This window comes from Fundulus heteroclitus, unplaced genomic scaffold (assembly GCF_011125445.2).
Source record: "Fundulus heteroclitus isolate FHET01 unplaced genomic scaffold, MU-UCD_Fhet_4.1 scaffold_179, whole genome shotgun sequence".
In the NCBI taxonomy this organism is placed as follows: Eukaryota; Metazoa; Chordata; class Actinopteri; order Cyprinodontiformes; family Fundulidae; genus Fundulus; species Fundulus heteroclitus.
This window is the reverse complement of record NW_023396591.1, coordinates 32,501-52,383: the sequence shown is the minus strand read 5'-3', so window position 1 is coordinate 52,383 and position 19,883 is coordinate 32,501. Positions and strand designations below refer to the sequence as shown.

The window sequence follows — 19,883 nt, the reverse complement described above, 5'->3', positions numbered from 1 at the left end:
GTGGAGGAAAATAGGAATATTGATGTAAAGAATGATTGACGAGAAGGGAGAAATATTTACTTAGAATATTAATAAAGTTCAAGTGATAAAGTGCTGATATGATATACTCAGGTTTGAGCTGAGAAGCCCAATTGTCTGAGGATATAACCTCTTTCTGAGTCTCTGCACTGAAAATGAGTTTCAATGCACTTCCCTAGCTGTGGCACAATAAAGAGGAAGTTTAGTTGTTGTTTTTTCTTGTGTTTTAAAAATTTCAGTTCTGCACATAATATATCCTCTTCTCCTCTTATTTTATCCAGACCTCTGGATGCCGTGGCTGAGGGCTTTTCAGACACAGAACGCCTTGAAGAAACCAGAGATGATCTCATGTTAGCTGACTCACTGACCGGAGTTAACTAACCTTATAGGAGCAAACAATATACTCACACATCAGCTACTACCAGACACATACACATAATGTAGTTATACACACTTTATGTAAGTTTATACATGCTCATGCTGCACTACACACAAAATCACTTGCATTCATGTCAAGGGGTTTTCCAAGTCTGTGCCTTTGTTTTACCTCACATCACCACAATCCATTGGACAATGTCTTGTCCCAAACAGGCTCTATGCACTATGTGCTCTATGTGCTTATAGCTCATTAGTGGGAGAAATTAATCGGCTTTGTGATGCACAGAACCCTTATGTGGTCAGTTGACAGTAAGAAACATATATCATCCTTTACCAGCGGGCTTGACTGCTACTTTTTGATGTTAACGCAGAAAAACCTATTTCTCATTGGTATGTAGATGTGAACAGAATGAGTATTTGTTGCAGTTTTTTAAATTTGGGGGACTCTGTCTCCACAGACAGCCACAGGCTAAATGTTTGTATTTACTGGTTTTTCTTTTCCTCATGTCACTTTCCCCTTAGGGGGTGGCAGAGCTCTTTGGGCCCCACAAAATTGAAAAACCCTGCTAACCACTCTGGACCCCTCCACTCCCACCACTTTGCCCCAACCCAGAGACACAGTTCTAGTTTCTATTAATAACACTATTTATTGATTTTATTAATCTTAGGATGCACTAAAGGTCTGGAGAGGCACATTCCTGTCTTTTACACTTGATTTTTATTGTTTAAATATTAATAAACATGTAAAAATAAATGAAACCATTACTGTCCCCGTTTCCTAATTTCATCTTGATTAGATGTATTGATTTTTATCCACGAGCAAGAAATGTCCCCAGATTTGATTTTAGAAATCTGGTCACCTTACAGTAAGTACACCTAACCGGTCTTTTCTCAGTATATTTACTGACCGACTGTCTGTACAGTTTTGAACTCAATGAAAACTATACAATCTTGTTTCAGGTCAGATCTTTGTCTCAGGTCGTCTGTTTTACACCACGCGGATTCAGCCTAACGAAGAAATTACTTTGCAATGCTCTAACTTCAGCCGTGCTGCCGGTCATATTTTCTGGTTTAAACTAGCTGAGGGACCCAATGTCAGCAAGATCACCTCTATGTCCATCTCAGAATCTGTTCCTTTTTTATATGATGGATTTAAACATGGTAAATTCACGATGACATCCAACAGCACACACGTCTTTCTGAACGTTGAACAGGTGAACGTAAATGATACTGGATTATATTTCTGTGGTTCTTATCGAGACAAGTTCCCTGAGGTCTTCACTGCAACATATTTACATGTTCAAGGTAAGACATTAATCCCTCATATTCAATGTAACTTCTGATTAAATCCTGATTTAAATCTAAATCTGATGTACATATTTTTTTCCATTCATTCAATTAGATCAATTTGATGGATCAAACAATCCTCTAAACTGGATCCTGGGTGGTTTAGTCATATTTCTCACAATGGTCATCATCAGTTTGGTTGTCAAAATCAGGGCTTTGTGTACAGGTACTCACAGTTTTTGTAAATCAGTTTAAAAACGGAGATGTTTACTGATGTAAAATGTTGAGATTTAACTCATCATATAAACTTTTGTGGGTGTTTTTATCTCAAACAGACAGTAAGAATAAAAAGCATCATGAGGTATAATTCATTTGTAACAAATCTAAGCATTAACAATTAAACCTGTTCAAAAGGCTTTTATGGTACAAACCATCTTTGTTATTTACAGAATTTGGACTCTTTCACCCTGGACTATGCAGCACTGAGTTTCCCTCCCAAAACAGAAAGCAACAGAAGAGCTGCAGCAGGAAGAGAGATGGAGACAAATGTGCTGAACGCTGCTACAAGATAGATGTACTGAGAATAAAAAGTAAAAAAGTGTTTAAAAAAGATAATATTTGTGATGTTCATATTCTTGCAGTGCTGTTTTGTGTTTTTTATATATATATTTTTTTAAATTTCCGTTCCTTGTTTTTCTTACTTTTCAGAAATGTGGCATGAGGACTAATAAAACTTGTTATATCTATGTATAGATGTGAGGCGGCATAATGGCGGTAGGCAAAAGGTTTGACAGCAGCCTTGCTCTTTGTTTCCATTGTGGTGACAGTAGATTGCAAAAACAAAATACCACAAAGACTGCATCAAGCTCTATGCATCAGAACAACACATGACCTTTCATTTATATACAAATAAACAGCTGCTTCAGGATCTGTGTTTGCTTTTCATTTCATTAGGCATTCAAAATAATCCATGATTTTCTGATAAAAGTTTATAAGAGATTAAATTCTTTGCTGGAGTTGATAACTCCAGTTGATAACTGTCGTGGGCTGCACTCTGGACTCGGTGGAGGAAGTCGCCGAGAGGAGAATGTTGTCCAAGCTCACATCCATCATGGACAACACCTTCCACCCCCTGCACCAGACTGTAGAGGAGCTGAGCAGCTCCTTTAGTGACAGGCTTAGACATCCTGTCTGTAAATATATATATAAGTCACCGTGAATGTACATAAGCCTATCTTATATTATCTTATCTTATCTCTCTAAGTTTCTCTATTTAGTATAAATTCAGATTAGCTTGTCCTAGAGAAATGAAGTTTGTGCAATATGGCTATGATCAAATAAGACTTCTAATTCTTCCATAATGCAGTTCCCCTCTATATTGCCATCCATCCATCCATTTTTTAAAATGTCTATCCCCTGTGGGGTTGCAAGGAGTGCTGGTGCCAATCTCCAGCTGTCAATGGGCAAGAGGTGTGGATCTATATTGCTATCCTAATATTAATTTAGGTTTTACTTAAACCTCGAGCATAAGTATGAAACAAGTTAACCCAAACAAACTTTAAACTTTTGTTGAGGGCTACATAATAAAAAAACACATCTATTTTAGCTCCAACATAGTCTTTCTGTGGCCTGATCTTGTGAATACTCAATCAACCAACCAGTCTTTATCTATATAGCACTATTACACACAGCAAATTGACCAAAGTTCTTCACAGGTAAAATAAGCAATAAACAGTACAAAACAGGGCCTGAAACTTGCCTACATCACTCTCCATGCAAAAGTTGAGATCTATTAAAAAACAAAATTGACAGGAAAATGTGCAGTCCTCACGGAAACTCTGACCCAGGCGTACGATCATACGATCATTTTGCAGACGGGGAATTTGGTGGCACAGACAGTAAAGTGGTGAATTGCAGCCAAATTTCACCATGATTCCTCTCAGACAATTGATTTCGCTCAATGTTGGACTTTAATCATAGATCGACTTTCTCATAAGCATTCAAAACTTCAGCGTTTTTCATGTTTGCGCTGTGGAGATACTTTTGCATAACAATCTTTTAAATAAATAAAATATGTCCATAAGCTATCTTAAATCTCAAATACAAGTCTTCACAGCATTTCATCAGGGTTTTCTACCATGACATTGCTCTCCCTGTTAATCAGTGATGTGTACCACTGATTACCAAATACTTGTGACAAGGTGTACTGCAATTACTTTTATTGATGTAAACAATGAAATACATTTATGGGTAATGCTGCAGGGGGGTGCATTGGCACTGCTGGAAGACTTTGCAGATGGGAGAATTAGAAAGGGTTTCAGCGATCAAAGATTATCCCACCAATGACAATGACTCACCAATATGCAACTTTAGACTACAAGTATTGCATTCTGCTATAACTTAGGAGACAGTGGCTACAAGCCCCGGGTTCTAAGACCAAACCCCAGTGCGCAGAGAGTGCATGCCTACTGTGTGAGGGTACCGCTCGTGCCCATGCAGTGCTCAGCTGAGCATCCCATTAGCTTCGTAAACTGCTTTTAGCAGGTTTTTTGTTGTTTTTTCAGTGGGGTGTGTTCATCATCACAGGGAAGGTCTCTCATTCAGAGCTTCCCACATGCATCTGCCCTCTGTCTTATCTCCCCTGTGGGACTGTCATCATAGGCTGCAAGTGTGACATTAGGTCAATTACTGCTGCTTTCATATGTGTCCCCATTAGTTTCCTATGGGTTATGCAAAGCACAGTAAGTCAGCACCATGGATTTTATCACTTGGACATCTTTTCAGGAGATTTGAATGTCTGCTTGCTTTGTTCATGTAACATAGCTGAAACACACACACACATAGCATACATATATATCTCAACACTTTAACCTTTTGTTTGCATGCTATGTGTCATGGTTTTTAGGTGTTTGGCCCACATGCAGAACACAGTCGGGAGACAAAAAGCAGTTAAAAGTGTTTATTGAAGGCTCAGGGGTACACGGAGATGTTATTCTCATAGAATTAGCAGCCAAATGATCGAGACATCGGGATCGGAATACTGTGGGGAGAAAGGAACAGATTTAAACGTGGGCAAGTGCGGAAATCTAGATCTGTGGCGTGATGCTTATCGCCAGGTATGGGTAACCGAGCCGGGGGAGTGGAGTCAGAACGGACTCAGAAAAGCTCATTCTCTTGGTGGAACTAGGTGACAGAGTGACAGGTGAGCCAACAGGAGGTTGGGGAGCCTGAGCAGCACCACAACAGGGAGCAGGGGACAGAAAGCAGCCAAAAGAACCAGGGTAAATCAAGGAAGGGGAAACTCTTGTCCGGCTTGGTAAGACCAAGGGGGCTCGAGGGGAATGCCAGAGCAAAATCTGAGCGGCGGGGATTCAGGAACTTGGCTTGAGACTTCAGTGCTCGGAGGAGCGGCCGGTGAGTAACCCAGAGCACAGAGAGCGAACTACGAGGAGAGAGAAGACATGAGTTAGTACGGTGAACAGGAGACATGAATCACGCAGGAACGAGAGATTGTCGAATGACAGTAGCCACAAAGCGTAACACAACGGTTTAACACTCCAGCGTCCTTCAGCTGACTGTGCCCTGCTTTTAAGCTCCAAGCCGGAGCTGCCGAAACGAGCTGCAGATGCGTGCCACGCCCACCTGTCAACTATGATCACCTGCAATAGGAAAAAAGAAGCGAGCAGGCAGCGCAGACAGCGCAGACAGTGCAGCCTACTGAATCCTGACACCGTGTATTGTGCATATTAGTGAGCTAGTACTAGCATTAACTTACCGTTAACCTCACTCTCTTTGATCCATGGCTTCCAGAAGCCTTATCTTGGTCTTCTTCCTTATGCTCTGATGCTCTCTCAATTCTCTCTAGTCCTGTGGAAAAGTGGCATCATGACATAACTGGAGGAATCCTTCTGACCCACATGCAGAAACCACCTGTAATCATGGAAGTGATTTTGAAAGGTATATATTTGAAGATAAATAATATTTCGGGAAGGTATAATAGCCAGGCAGAGTCTGGCTTGTGAGACTTAAGATAGATACACCAAGAGAAAGGAGACACTTTGTCTCTCCCTCACAGTGAATAACGTTTGTTCTCACAGCCCCGTCTTTGAGGGTCTCCCTGCTGTTTCTCGACACAACGTGTGGGCAGAACTTTTTTTTCTCAAGGGTGTCTGACTATTGTACAGTGATTGGACAGGATTTAGATGGCCATGTTTAGGTTGGAGAAACCGGAATGTTACGCAGCTGTGGAGCTGCAGTCTCACAGTTCAACTCAAGTGGTTTAAGGGGTCAAATATGCTAATCCTGTTCACTTGCAGCGCTTACTCTATAAGTTATTTTACCAGGGCGGTCCCTCATTATTTTGAGGAAACAGATAGAGGAAAGAAAACTCCACCTCCTTATTGAAAGCTCACTAGAACTAGCACACATTTTATTGCACTAACCGAGCCCTGTTGAGAACAACGATGTCCTTCACCTTGAAACTGGCTTTACTCTTCACCTTCAGTAAGTACTGTTATAAACAGTTTTATCAACACATTCACCAGTTTTCTTCAGGATGCACCATAAATCATTTAACTACTATGATTCGGCATTTTGTTTTTGTTAAATTTTAATTTTGCGAATGTTTCAGGTTGGATCACTAAGTCAGATTTTGAGTTTCACTCACTGGTGGTTCGGCCAGGGGAAGAAGTCACCTTGCAGTGCTCCAACTTTAGCAACGTCCCCGTACACATATTCTGGTTCAAACTGAGCGATGGACCCAACGTCAGCAGCATCTCATCTATGCAAAATTCTGAATCTGAAGCTTCATTTCATGACGGATTTCAACGTGATAAATTCAGTATGACATCAAATGGTACCAACATCATTCTCAGCATCAAACAAGTGAATTCCTCAGATTTTGGAGTTTATATCTGTGGATTTAAGTCAAACAGATTTTGGAGAATCTTCAGCGAAACATTTTTGCAGGTCGAAGGTAAGGCTGCTGCTAATATGATCAATTTAGTCTCTGGTAGAGTGCTGTTGTTTAGATTTTTAATTTATATATTTTCTTTTGAGGTCCGTGATTTTGTAACTGTGCAGTATCTAATTTACAACTTTTATGAGCTAATTATAGGCTGCTGTAAAAGAAACAAGTTAATTTAATTTTGCTAAACAATATCTACCAAATGGATTTGGTTTAGAGCTAATTTGGTGTTATTGTAGGTATTAATCTGTTACATTTCACAGGACTCTGACCCAAATGGGGATCAGAGCAAGAATCAAAGGAAATATATTGAAAACAATTTTCAAAAAACAAATCTAGAATCAGATCAGTTGAGATGAGATCTGATGGTTTTATGACAATTTATATTCATAAATAACAAAAATAAAATAATTACCTACCAAGGATATCAGACTACTATATATGCACAAATCTGTTATATATCTATCTATCTATCTATCTATCTATCTATCTATCTATCTATCTATCTATCTATCTATCTATCTATCTATCTATCTATCTATCTATCTATCTATCTATCTCTATGTATATATATATATATATATATATATATATATATATATATATATATATATATATATATATATATACCTTTTTTTACAGTACTAGTGGCTTGTTTTTCACAAAGTAGGCTGACAGGAAAGGGGGTTTGAGAGGGGAGGAGGACATGCGGTAATGGACCTCAGGCCGGAACCAAACCCGGGTCAACTGTGTCGAAGAATAAAGCCTCTATATATGGGTCATGCTCACTACCCCTGCTTGTTTCTTTAAATTTGAATATGGTATTTTTTTAATTATGGTGTATTTTTTATCCTAATTGTGCAGTCTCTTATTCTTGTTTTTGTTTTTTATAGTTTTATCCTTGTGTATCTGCTTGCTTCCTAATTGCCTTGCACTTTGCTGCTGGTACACTTAAATGTCTTCAATGAGGGACAATAAAGGATATTATCAAAATAGATGGTGATAAAATGGAGGTTTGACTTGTCAAGGAACCAAGTTGACACAGAAACCTCTTTATTTGTTCAACCATTTTTCTTTAAATGTGTCTTTGTCTCTGTTGTAGATGGATTTGATGGATTCAACAAGCTGCCAAATTTAATTCTGGGAAGTGTAGTTATTTTCCTTCTTACAGTTATTGTAGGCTTGGTTTGGAAAATCAAGACTTTTCATACAGGTATTTTGTTGTAACCTTTTTCATAATTTCTTTTCAATTAACGTATTAATACAGTTGACTAAATTATGACTTTGTTTTCAGCTCAATATAAAAGACAGAAGCAGCATTACAATGAGGTGATGACATCATAATCAAATAATCGTTTTTTCATCCTAAATCTTCTTGAGTTACTGTAAATCCTTTCTTATTGCAGAACTTGGACTCTGATACTATGAACTACGCTGCAATGCATTTCAGACCCAAAATAAATAACAACAGAAGACCTGCAGAGAGAGAGATTGATTCAAATGTGTTGTATGCAGCCACAACATAAATTCCCTTATTAGAAATGACAGCAGCTGAGTCAAAAATAATGCTTTATTCATTTTTATATCATTTTATTTGTACTTTTTTTTCCTACAGCTTCTACTGTGATTGTAAATCATCTTCTTTTTGAGTAATAAAACCTCCCTTCATAGAAATTCAGACGTTTTCTCCTTCACGTTTCAATAAAACAATCCAATTAATGTGTTTAAGAGTCAGCCTGGTGGCTGTGCAGAGTGAGTTGGGTTCTGCTGCAATCGGACAATGCAGAAAGAGAGATATACATGTTCATAACAGGAAGAACCAACCCACTGTGTTCTGACTACAGAGAAAACATTTAATTAATCAGGAGCTTTATTTATGATTATTAAAGTAGATAGAACTCAGTTTGCTTTTGTCTTTTGTTAATGCATTCTCAGTTATCTTGGTCATTGTGATGGCTTTTCTCTTTTGATCAAGATGGCTTCTTTCATCCCTTTTTACATCACTGTTGTCAAAAGTGTATCCTTTTGTCTTGAGGTGCAGGTGTAGATCCATGGATCTATATAAAAATATTAACCATTTTTCTATTCCATATACAGTATCTATGACATTAAGGAGCGCGCCAGCACATTTTTTCAACTTAAAGCAAAACGAGAAAAAAAAAAAACGATTGTATCTATTAATCAGGCTCACTCTAGCATTAACCTTCCTCATAATAAACCATAAGGTGAAGTATCAGGTTACAGCCATTTGACTCCTTGTGGGTTTTAAAATAACTTTCTGCTCAGTTGAATGTTAGAGAGGATTTTCAAAAGTTGGGACTCTCATATTTGGCTCATATCAAAAGCTTTCTGTGTGTTGAAGAAGGTCCAGGGATGTGTTCCCTTAGGGCAGTGCTTCTCAATTATTTTCTGTTACGCCCCCCCTAGCAAGAAGAAAACTATTCACGCCCCCCACTTCCCACCGTGACTTTCCATCCCTGCATAACATTTTATCCTTATTAACATTAAAAAAAAGAAAAAAAGAAACACATATGGTCAAACTTACAAAGAATAACTTTATTAAATAATGTTTTAAGTCTGCAACAGAAATTATTTTAAGTGCATCAATGCCTGAAATTAAAAATATATAAATCCTTGTTTAAACTGTAAACATGTTTGACCAACTAATTGCACCATTGCAAAATTAAATCAGAACAATAAATAATATTTAATAATTATAATAACTAATCAACTACAAAAACTAAAAAAATAATAACTAATATATATTCAGTTCAGCCACATTAACTCAGGAGCACAATATATAAAACACTTGAACCTACAAAACCAAAATGAATTAAACAATTTGTGCTCATTTTTTCTTTCTTTTTTTAAACAAAATGAGGAAGAAGTCAGGTTTAATGGCTACAATGAGCACGTTTTGCAGTGCACAGCTTTTCGAAGCGAGGTTCGAAGCATGATAGTGCAACTCTCAGCTCCTGCTCAATGTTTAGCTGGGACCTGTACTTGGTCTTCAGTGCAGCAACAGCAGAGAAGCCAATCTCACAAAGGTAAGATGTTGCAAAAGGAAGCAGAATGCTTATAGCTTTCTCCCCTAAGAGTGGATACTGCCTCTCTACACTCAGCCAGAATGCACTGAGTGTTTGTGATGTGAACCTCAGTCTCAATGTGGAGTCAGACGTCATGTCAATGAACTGCTCCTCTTCTGCAGAGCTGAAACCAGTTGGAGCTGGTGCACTGAAAGGGTCTCTCACCCAGTCATACTGGGAACTGTTTTCAGGGAAGTACTTTTTAAAGAATCCCATCAGTGAGGAAATATGCTGCTTAATGTGTGGAATCACTGAGATGACATCATAGTCATTAGTGTCCACAAGTTCAGGCAGGTTCTCAAATGAATCGGTGTTTCCTTCATCAAGTTGCCTGCCCCACATTGCAAGCTTTCGGGTGAAAGAGCTAATCTTGTCTGTGACCTGAGGGAGGTGTTTGTCTTTCCCTTGAAGCTGTAGATTCAGTTCATTTAGCTTTCCAAATATGTCACTCAGGTAGGCCAGTTTTCCCAGGAAGTTCTCATCACAAAATTTTTCTGCCACTTCATACTTGTGCTCCTGCTCCAAAAACACTCTTATTTGCTCTCTGAGCTCAAAAACTCGGGACAAGACTTTTCCTCGTGACAACCACCTTGCTTCACTGTGATAGAGCACAGCTTGATGTTCAGCTCCCATCTCCTCACAGATGGCAGAGAAGACTCTTGTTTTTAGTGGTCTGGTCTTTATAAAATTGACTACACCTATGATGTCAGTCATAACCTCACTTAATTCTGGGGAAAGTTGCCTGGATGCAAGAGCTTCTCTGTGTATGATACAGTGTGTCCACTCAGCATGGGGTGAGGCTGCCTTGATGAGTGCCCTAAGTCCTTTTCTCTTCCCTGCCATGGTTTGTGCACCATCACTGCAAACACCAATGCAGTTCTCTCACTTTAGCCCATTCTCGGTCAAAAAGGAGTCCAGAATTTTGAATAGCTCTTCAGCTGTGGCTCTGTCTCTGACATATTTACAAAAAAGTAGATCCTCACACAGGGAGGTTGACAAGTCAAAACGTACATAAGCAATAAACAGACAGTCTTTGTTGCTGTCAGTTGCTTCATCAAATTGTAAGGCAAAACGTTTGTCTTTGAGTTTCTCTACCAGCTGTTCTTGAAGATCAATAGCAATGTCATCTATACGTCTGGCAACAGTGTCATTGGACAGAGGGATAGTTTTTAGTTTTGCTGCACTGGCGTCGTCCAGCATGACAGAGACAATGTCTATTGCTGCAGGCAGTATCAGCTCCTCTGCAATGGTGTGGGGCTTTTTGCACTGCGCAATTTGGTACGCCACCTTATATGACGCTAACAGCGCTCGATTGTTTACTGAAGTAGCCTTCACAAAGCGGGATGACTGTTGGCAATATTCAGCACGTTTTCGCTGAAAAAACTCTAACGGCTTATCGGCATGATTGGGGTGTAACGTATTTAGGTGACGCACTAATTTATTTGGCTTCATGCTGTCCGCTGCGAGCATTTTTAGACACACCAAACACAGCGGTCTTTCCTCTTCTCCAACTGTAGTGACCGTGAAGCCAAGCGCTAAATACGCTTCGTCGTATTTCCTCGTCTTAGCTTTCGGGTGACTTTCTTTCGTCTCATTATCTTTGTCTCCCTCCGCTTTCCTTTTCATCCCTGTTAAAAACTTTTTCATGTTGGCGGTTGTTTTGTTGAATAACGGAGGCTATAGACAGAACGCAGTCGAAGCTTTCTGGTGACTCAACACTGGTAACCAAGGGAACCAAAATGTTGCAATGTCGCAAACATGACAAAAGTAACATTGAGAGCGCCACTGCCCCCTACTGTAGTGGATGCGCAATTACACTGTATACCAGTACGGCCAAAAAAAAAAAAAAAAAAAAAAAAAAGCCTGTTCCCCAGGGTCACCGCGCCCCCTAGGGGGGGCGCGCCCCACTATTTGAGAAGCACTGCCTTAGGGTCTTCCTGCATTGGGTTTTTACATGTTGTTCTAAACAGGTACCCCAGCTTCCTTCCACAGTCAGATTAAATGGTTACTCTAAATTGTCCTGTGTGTGTGTGTGTGTGTGTGTGTTTGTGTGTGTGTGTGTGTGTGTGTGTTGTGTGTGTGTTTGTGTGTGTGTGTGTGGGTGTGTGTGTGTGTGTGGGTGTGTGTGTGTGTGTGTGTGTGTGTGTGTGTGTGTGTGTGTGTGTGTGTGTGTGTGTGATGGACTCAATGGCTGGAGAGATGTTAGCAGCAGACAACAAGACCCGCCCATGTGTCCTTGCTGTACTTCCTCTGTAAGTACACCTTGTACAACTTTCTCTCAGGGAGCTTTAGGGAGAGAAATATATAAATATATTCTGAACTGCTGCAAACCCGTCTTCAGGATTTCTGCCTGTTTTGCCTTACCCATGTCAGACTCTCCTGCTCGTTTCCGATTCTGGACACCAGATATGCTGATCGTCTTCTGACCAGGTCTGCATGTCCTCAGTACTACTGCCTTCTTCTGACCCGTTGTGCGTGACCTAATAATGTTTTATAGATTATCCTTTTGCTTCAGCCCTGGGTTATAAGATGAGCCCTCTGACTGTGCTTGCCTGCATAAGCTTTGAAGAAGTTGTGCCCTTGGACCTATGTATCGGATCCAGAGCAACCTCTTGACTGCTGAGAAGGTTAGTAGCTTTTATTCAGTGTTCACCACCTTCCACTGAGTTGGTTTCAGCCACTAACCTTACTCCCTCTGTTACAGTGGTTCCTGAATGTGGTCCAGCCTTTTTCCTGCTGCTCAAAATCTTTTACACTAATAAAAACTTCAAACTTATCCCTGTGCCCTCGCTGAATTATCGGGTCCATTACTTGGTGCATTACAGTATCAGTGAGCAGAACAGCAACTGTACTCTGTAACAAAGACATCCAGGAAAAAGTAAGAACAGGGGCAGTATGTAGAGGAGGTGTATGTGTTTTCTTTTTTCCACAGCAGACTATCTGGCTGCTCTGGTCAAAGTTACCACCTGGGGATGGAAACTGGCTCTGTCTGCTTGTCTTAGCAATCAGCACTCTGCCGCCAGCCTGAATCAATATGGTTGAAAACAATCTGGGCCTTTTTAAACAAGTAGTTCAGTTTTTAGATATCTTAAAAGCTTTACAGATGCATAACATCTGAAATGACTAACTGGATAACCTATTTGACTTTTAGTTTAAATGGACAAACTAATTCTACAAAAACACATATGTGATCAAATTTTGTGTATAAGAATTGATTTGGTGACTTAATCATTTTATCTGCAGAATCCAATCTCAAGAGGAAACAAAAGCTCTGCTGAAGAGAGCTTCTGAGCAATGTGGTGTATGGCGCCAACTAAGGGATAAAGCCCGAGTTGTCCATCAGACATTAACGGACAACGTGAAGGTGTGAACCGTCCAACTCTAAGCAGAGGATGGTTGCTTCTGCGAAATCTACTAATTTCTGATAATGATTGAAGGGCATCATCATGCTTATACCATGGTCATGAAATAAATGAATACTAAATCAATTAATACTTTAACATTATTTTAAAATTGTTTATTTTTTTCACAAAAAGCTGCTGACAGATCTAATATCTCCCGTTGTGACACATTGCCAATGTAACAGCCTCAGAAGCTAGAGTATCATTTCAGTTTGAGCCAACGCAATAATTTAGAACAATCAGTCTATTTGACCAGAACTTTATTATAGGTGTCCTGTAACACTTTCAATGAACCCTGCAGCCAATCAAAATTGAATTTTCACCCAGACCATGGTACAATCAATTGTTACAATGAAAGTAGTTGATTATCATCATCTATATGACCATATCCTTTTTTCGATGAAGACAACTTTTGAATAAAAGCTGTTGGTTAAACTTAATGATGATAGAAGAGAAGAATGTTCAGTCACTGATGGCAGCTGTTTGTGAGGTTTAATTTGTTTGTTGGAGAAAAGTGTGACATTTAAAAAATCTTTATGCTAAGTCTTGCCTGAGATTTTCTTTTTGATTTTGGTATTTTGGCATATTTTAGGACTTTGTGCCATTCTGACAGATGAATATGCTTTGATCTAAAGCAGCGGTTCCCAAACTTTTTTTTAGCTGCGCACCCCCTTCTGTGTCCCAACCGGGTTGACACTCCCCCAACCTTCAAAAAAAGATAAAATAAAAAATTGCAGTTGCAGTTACAACTCAACAATCATAACAAAAGATATGGAAATAGAATTAGAACATAATTTGAATTAAATTGCAACAAGGTTACACACAACATCCACAACAGGATCCTGAGGGTTTTCAGGTGCGAAAACGAGAGAGAGAGAGAGATAACTCTTTGGTAGAGCGGCACAGAGTAACAATAACAGAGCGCCGGCCTAGATAAAGCTGTTATTAATCTGAGTAACAAAAAGTTATTTCCTGATTGTTTCACAGCGGTTACATCCAGCAGGTAAACACACCCACGGCAACACAACTCAGCTCCCCGCAGCCCCACCACCGGTTGCCGGTTTCCCTGTTCTGGGCTGAATATGTGCAACACTGCATCTTTAAAATGAACAGCACCTGTCTGAATCACAGTGAAAAGTATTATAGCTCTGTGAGTGAACATAGTCAAGAAACCGCGTCTCCACCCCACCAGCAGCAGTGTAGGCTGCAGAGGTGTGGGCGGGTCATGCGCATCAGTGGTTGTCACGGTTCACAGTCACAGCACCATGAGCAGCGCTGTTTGTAGGCGCTGCACGATCGATAGAGAGTGACAGTCGCTCAATTTGATCTTGTAAATAAAACTTTCGGCCCGAATTACATTTTCCCTCTGCTGACGTAAACGGTGTAAAGTCAGGAGAGAGAAAGAGACATTTTCTGATTCTCGCTCGTTTTCTTCTCCCAGATCCGTTGCAATTCTCTCCTCTGTTGCCTCTAGTGATGGGTCGATGAGGCGTCATGAAACGTTTCGACACATTGCAACTCTGTCCCGATACTGTGCCGATACTGTGTCACTGAATACTGACACCTGCTGGACCTTAAAAATCCCTACAGGCAACCTGGTTGACAGAGTTAACTGACACTGATTTGATGACCAAGTATACACAATACAATTTAAATCATTGTATGTTGCATTGTATTATTTTATATTTTCATTTGAATTAAACATATATTTGATTTTTTTTATATACAGTCAATAAATAATGTGAAGGAGGATGCTTGTGGACTGGCTTTTTTTATTTTTTTTACAAATGGTTGATCGGGTGCTGTGTTTAGTTACCTGACTGATATCATCTGTTCTGAAATCGGACATGCTGAGTATGACAAAGGGAGGAAAAACTACTCAGAGTAGCAACTTTCTACTCAGTGTAGATCAGCCGTTTTTTTCTGAAACGACGCTCAGAACAAAGACGCACAGCGCAACCCGCCCAACCAAAAAAGCGTTGCAGAACCCATCCATCAGTGGTGCGCTCCGATCAGCACCTGGCGCTCACAGAGCGAGACTGTGGTACAACACCATCACACCAGAGTTGCAAAATGGTTAAAAATTAACCATTATTAACCGTTATTTTGTTTACAGTTCAGCTTGGATTTTATTTACTGCGCAGCATAGCTCTGCTGTGCGCGAACGCACACGCGTGCAGCTTCGAGGGAACAGAAACAGTTTGGCGCGTCAGTCAGTTCGAAACAGGCGCTGTATTGGTCACGTGACTTTTCCGTAGCAATACACACATCGACACGGGTTTCGCTCTATGAGACCGACACATGCGCCGACGCATCGGTGTTGCCGGACCCATCACTAGTTGCCTCCAATTCCTCTGTCTCCCTCTTGGTTCCTCTCTTCCTTCATCACTAAGCTTAGATGTCTCTCCTGCATGACAAGTCAGAAGATGACTTTCTCTATATTTCATCTTAAAATGAAGCGTAGAAGATGTCTTCTAAATAAATAAATATTTGTGTGAATACTGTAACGTTCTGTTATGACACCCAAGCACCAAACCGAAGTTTTGCTCTTTATTTTAGGATGAACAGAACGGGACAGCTTTCACCCCGCCAGTCCCCTGAACCACCTCTCCTCCCCCCGGAAGCCACACATTTCTTCCGGTATAACATACTGAGGAGCTAATTGTGCCATTCGAGGCCCTCCAGGACTGGAGCTTGACACCCCTGATAGACGGTCATTTAGGCTACTTGTTAAGATTACTGCTGGTGAACCACATATTCAGCCGGACACAAAGTTAAGTTAAAAGGTTTATTGAGAGGATGGATAATGGCAGGTGAGGCAGGCAAGCAGAACCAGACTAGGCAGATGAGTAATGGCTGATGATGCAGGCAGTCAGGGATGAGCAGGGAACCAGAGGAAGCAGGTAGTGAAAGATCAGAACAGGTGATGTGGACCAGGGAACCACCAGAACAGGCAGAGCAAGCGGCTGAAACGCACAAGGAAAACAGGCAGACACAGACGACCTTTATCTGAACAATCCAACTGGTTGAGCACACATGATCTGGTAGAGACAGGGCACATCACACTGGACGAGAAGAGAAAAAGAGAGATGTTCTGGCAGGGATGTGCTGGCTGGTGAACAGGTGACCAGAGTTGACTAATTAGTGGCAACAGGTGGAGATGATCTAGAACAGGGTGGTGGCTGGAGGGAGACTGAGCTGATTGGATAGTGGCTGGTGGCTGAGAGGTGATAGGCTGATAAGAAAAGTCCAGAAAAGTCCAAAGGCAAAACAAACAAAAACCCAAATCATGAAACTACTGGCATTATCATGCAATACAGAAAATACTTTTTCACCTCTTTTATATATATTCTACAAGTCTCCACATTTTATTCATGATTATAAAAATTTCTAATATTAATCAATCACAGTACTAGAGCTGTGCCTATAACCCGTCAGGCCTCTGAAACTAATTAATTTCCCTCTGTGAGGATAATAAAGTTTGTCTTATCAGGATTTTAATAATTGTATAATTGGTAAAGAAGTTTATGTGCTCTGTTTAGGTGGTGGATCAGCCAACTTCTCTGTTTCCACCATCTTCCCAGCTTAAGACACTCTTAGGCTCCCAGTCCTCCTCATGATATTTTTTCAGTCAAAGAGCTCTCTCAAGGACTTAGATGCTTTGTGAATAATCTTTTGTCTTACAGAGATAAAATTCTAAGAAAAATCTTTCTTTTGGGGGGAATTTGGGGAACTGTAACATTTTTCCTAAAATGACATCACTAAAAGCTACTTTTGGTCTGAGGAACTTTGTGAATACAGGTACCGGTCTTTGACTGTCCATTTAAACAATGTTTTTACTCCAGTGCTTCCCATGCCAAAGCAATGTATTATAAGAAACAAACAAAAATCTAAAAATAAGCTTCTAAAAAATGTTCTCTGTGGCCTTTAGGTCAGAATTTTTTTTTTTTTTTAGAAATAATATATGTATTTTTTCCCCTTGCAAAAGCAATATGGTCACACTTAGAAAATGTGTCTGTAATTATGTTTTACTTGTCTTTCTGAGCTTTAATACTTCATGCATGGCGTTACACACACCATCTCCTCTTAAAAAGGTATTGTTAAAGAGCAAAAAGGGCATCAAAAGGACTGCACCACTTGATCCCTTCTTTACTTTTTTAAGAATAAATTGTATTATGTATACATAACATTACTCTCAGCTCTTGGCCACAAATAATTATCTCTACATGTTCTCTAAAAAAAAGTTTCTCATCATTGGTTTGAGGAAACAGATAACAGAAAGAAAACTCCACCTCCGTATTGAAAGCTCACTAGAACTAGCACACATTTTATTGCACTAACCGAGCCCTGTTGAGCACAATGATGAATTTCACCCTTAAACTGGCTTTACTCTTCACCTTCAGTAAGTACCGCTATATATAGTTTTCCCAACATATTCACCAGAAATTATTGAACTACTATGATTCAAAGGTGTCATTTCGTTTTTGTTAAATTTTAACTTTGCCAATGTTTCAGGTTGGATCACTAAGTCAGATTTTGAGTTTCACTCATTGGTGGTCCGGCCAGGGGAAGAAGTCACCTTGCAGTGCTCCAACTTTAGCAACGTCCCCGTACACATATTCTGGTTCAAACTGAGCGATGGACCCAACGTCAGCAGCATCTCATCTATGATACATTCTGAATATGAAGCTGAACCTTGTGATGGATATCCAAGTGATAAATTCAGTATGACATCAAATGGTACCAACATCATTCTAAGCATAAAACAAGTGAATTACTCAGACTTTGGAGTTTATATCTGTGGATTTAGGTCAAACGGATTCTGGAGAATCTTCAGTGAAACATATTTACAGGTTGAAGGTAAGGCTGCTGCTAATATGATCAATGTAGTCACTGCTACAGTGCTGTTTTTTATTTGTATATTTTTCTGTCTTTGAGGTCTATCATTTTGGAACTGTGCAATTTCCAACATAAAAACGCTGGCTTTGTAGAGCTGATTTGGTGTTATTGGAGGGCTTGATCTGTTACATTTCACAGGGGTCACCTGACCCAAATGAGGTCTAAAGCCAAAATCAAAGGAAATATATTGTAAAAACATTTTTTTTTTTTAAAAAAGTAGAGATCTAATGATTATATGAGATCTAATGTTTAGATAATAATTTATTTTCATAACTAACATTAATATTTAGTTACAAAGGATATCACACTGATATCAGACTGATTATATACAGATCAATGATTTTATTATCCTACTTGGTTGTATGTTTCTTTGAAATTCAATATCCTATTTTTATATATAACGATTCTGTTTTTTATAGTGCTTTACATTTTTCCTAACTTTACAGTGTCTTATTTTTGTTTGTTTTTTAGTTTTACCTTTTTGTGTATCTGCTTGCTTTCTGAGTGCCTGTCACTTTGCTGCTGGTACACTTAATTTTCCCCACTGAGGGGTGATAAAGGATATTATTAATCTTCTTTTATTCTATTCAATTCGGTACTATGGTTAAAGTTTCTTGATGCAAGTTGGTTAGGTACAAATTGGTCAAGGAGCCAAGCTGACAGAAGAAAACTTTTTATATTCAACCATGTAACTTTAAAATCGTTGTCTAAAATGTGTTTTTGTCTCTGTTGTAGATGGATTTGATGGATTCAACAAGCTGCCAAATTTGATTCTGGGAAGTGTAATTATTTTCCTTCTTACAGTCATTATAGGCTTGGTTTGGAAAATTACGACGTTTCATACAGGTATTTTGTTGTTACTTTTTCCATCTTTTCAATCAACTTATTAATACAAACAGTTGACTAAATGAAGAATTTGTTTATCAGCGCAAACCAACGGACAGAAGCAACAATACAATGAGGTGACAACATCATGATCAAATTGCTTTTTTATGAATTATTTTATTCTAAAACTTTCTGATTCACTGTAAATCCTCTCTCGTAACAGAACTTGGACTCTGATACTCTGAACTACGCTGCATTGCATTTCAGACCCAAAATAAATAACAGAAGACCTGCAGAGAGAGAGATTGATCCAAATGTGTTGTATGCTGCCACAAGATAAACTCCCTCAGTAAAAATGACAGCAGCTCAGTCAGAATGATGTTTATGACTTTCTATGATTTTGTTAAAGAATTTACCTGAATACTGTCCCCCCAGGTTGTATTCCTGAACAATGTTGTGTCTCTATTGTAGAAATCTGTAATAATTAAAAGACTATTGAAACCAAAACTATATTTTACCATATTTAATTTAAAAGGCAGAGGGATGTTTACAGCTTCAGTACTGGACTCTCATACACAACAATGCGACGGGCAGATTTGCGGACATCAGAGAGAGCCCCATTCATTACTCACACAGACATTAAGTAGGACCAAATGTGTACACCCATTCAGGGCTGGGCACAATATGATATCAGTCCTATTAATCACATTGGTGGAGAAGATCATACTATAATGCAGACGTGACCTAGCTGACACACCTTCCCTTAATCAGTCATTCTGTCCCATCTAAGTATGTCAGGCTCTGTGTCTTTAGAGTCTGTTGTTTATCTGTAATTTCCCATGGTAACTGCCTTTCACAATCCAGTCTCTGTAATCTCATAATCCCTAACAATTTTATCATCTACTTTAGGGATTTTCTTTTTCCTAGCACTTTGCATTGTCTTTTTTTTTACTGAAATGTGCTATATAAATAAATGTGCCTTTCCCTTTTCAATAATAAAGCCTCCCTTCATAGAAATCCTGA

At 39.4% G+C, this 19,883-nt stretch overlaps 1 protein-coding gene across 1 annotated transcript; it reads left to right on the top strand.

Moving 5' to 3' along the window:
• The first annotated feature begins 17,498 nt into the window (after nt 1-17,498).
• LOC118558915 lies at nt 17,499-19,200 on the top strand. Its single transcript, XM_036129520.1, has 5 exons — nt 17,499-17,538; nt 17,652-17,996; nt 18,771-18,881; nt 18,963-18,997; nt 19,084-19,200. Exons 1-5 carry the CDS (start codon nt 17,499-17,501, stop codon nt 19,198-19,200), a joined length of 648 nt encoding a protein of 215 aa, XP_035985413.1.
• Nucleotides 19,201-19,883: the final 683 nt, after the last annotated feature.

What these genes read in the sequence shown, in the direction of transcription:
- LOC118558915 (XM_036129520.1), top strand. Translation starts at nt 17,499, where the DNA reads ATGAATTTCACCCTTAAACTGGCTTTACTCTTCACCTTCA. An exon ending in AACATATTTACAGGTTGAAG is followed by an intron (nt 17,997 to 18,770) that starts GTAAGGCTGCTG and finishes TCTCTGTTGTAG; the next exon opens with ATGGATTTGATGGATTCAAC. An exon ending in AATTACGACGTTTCATACAG is followed by an intron (nt 18,882 to 18,962) that starts GTATTTTGTTGT and finishes TTTGTTTATCAG; the next exon opens with CGCAAACCAACGGACAGAAG.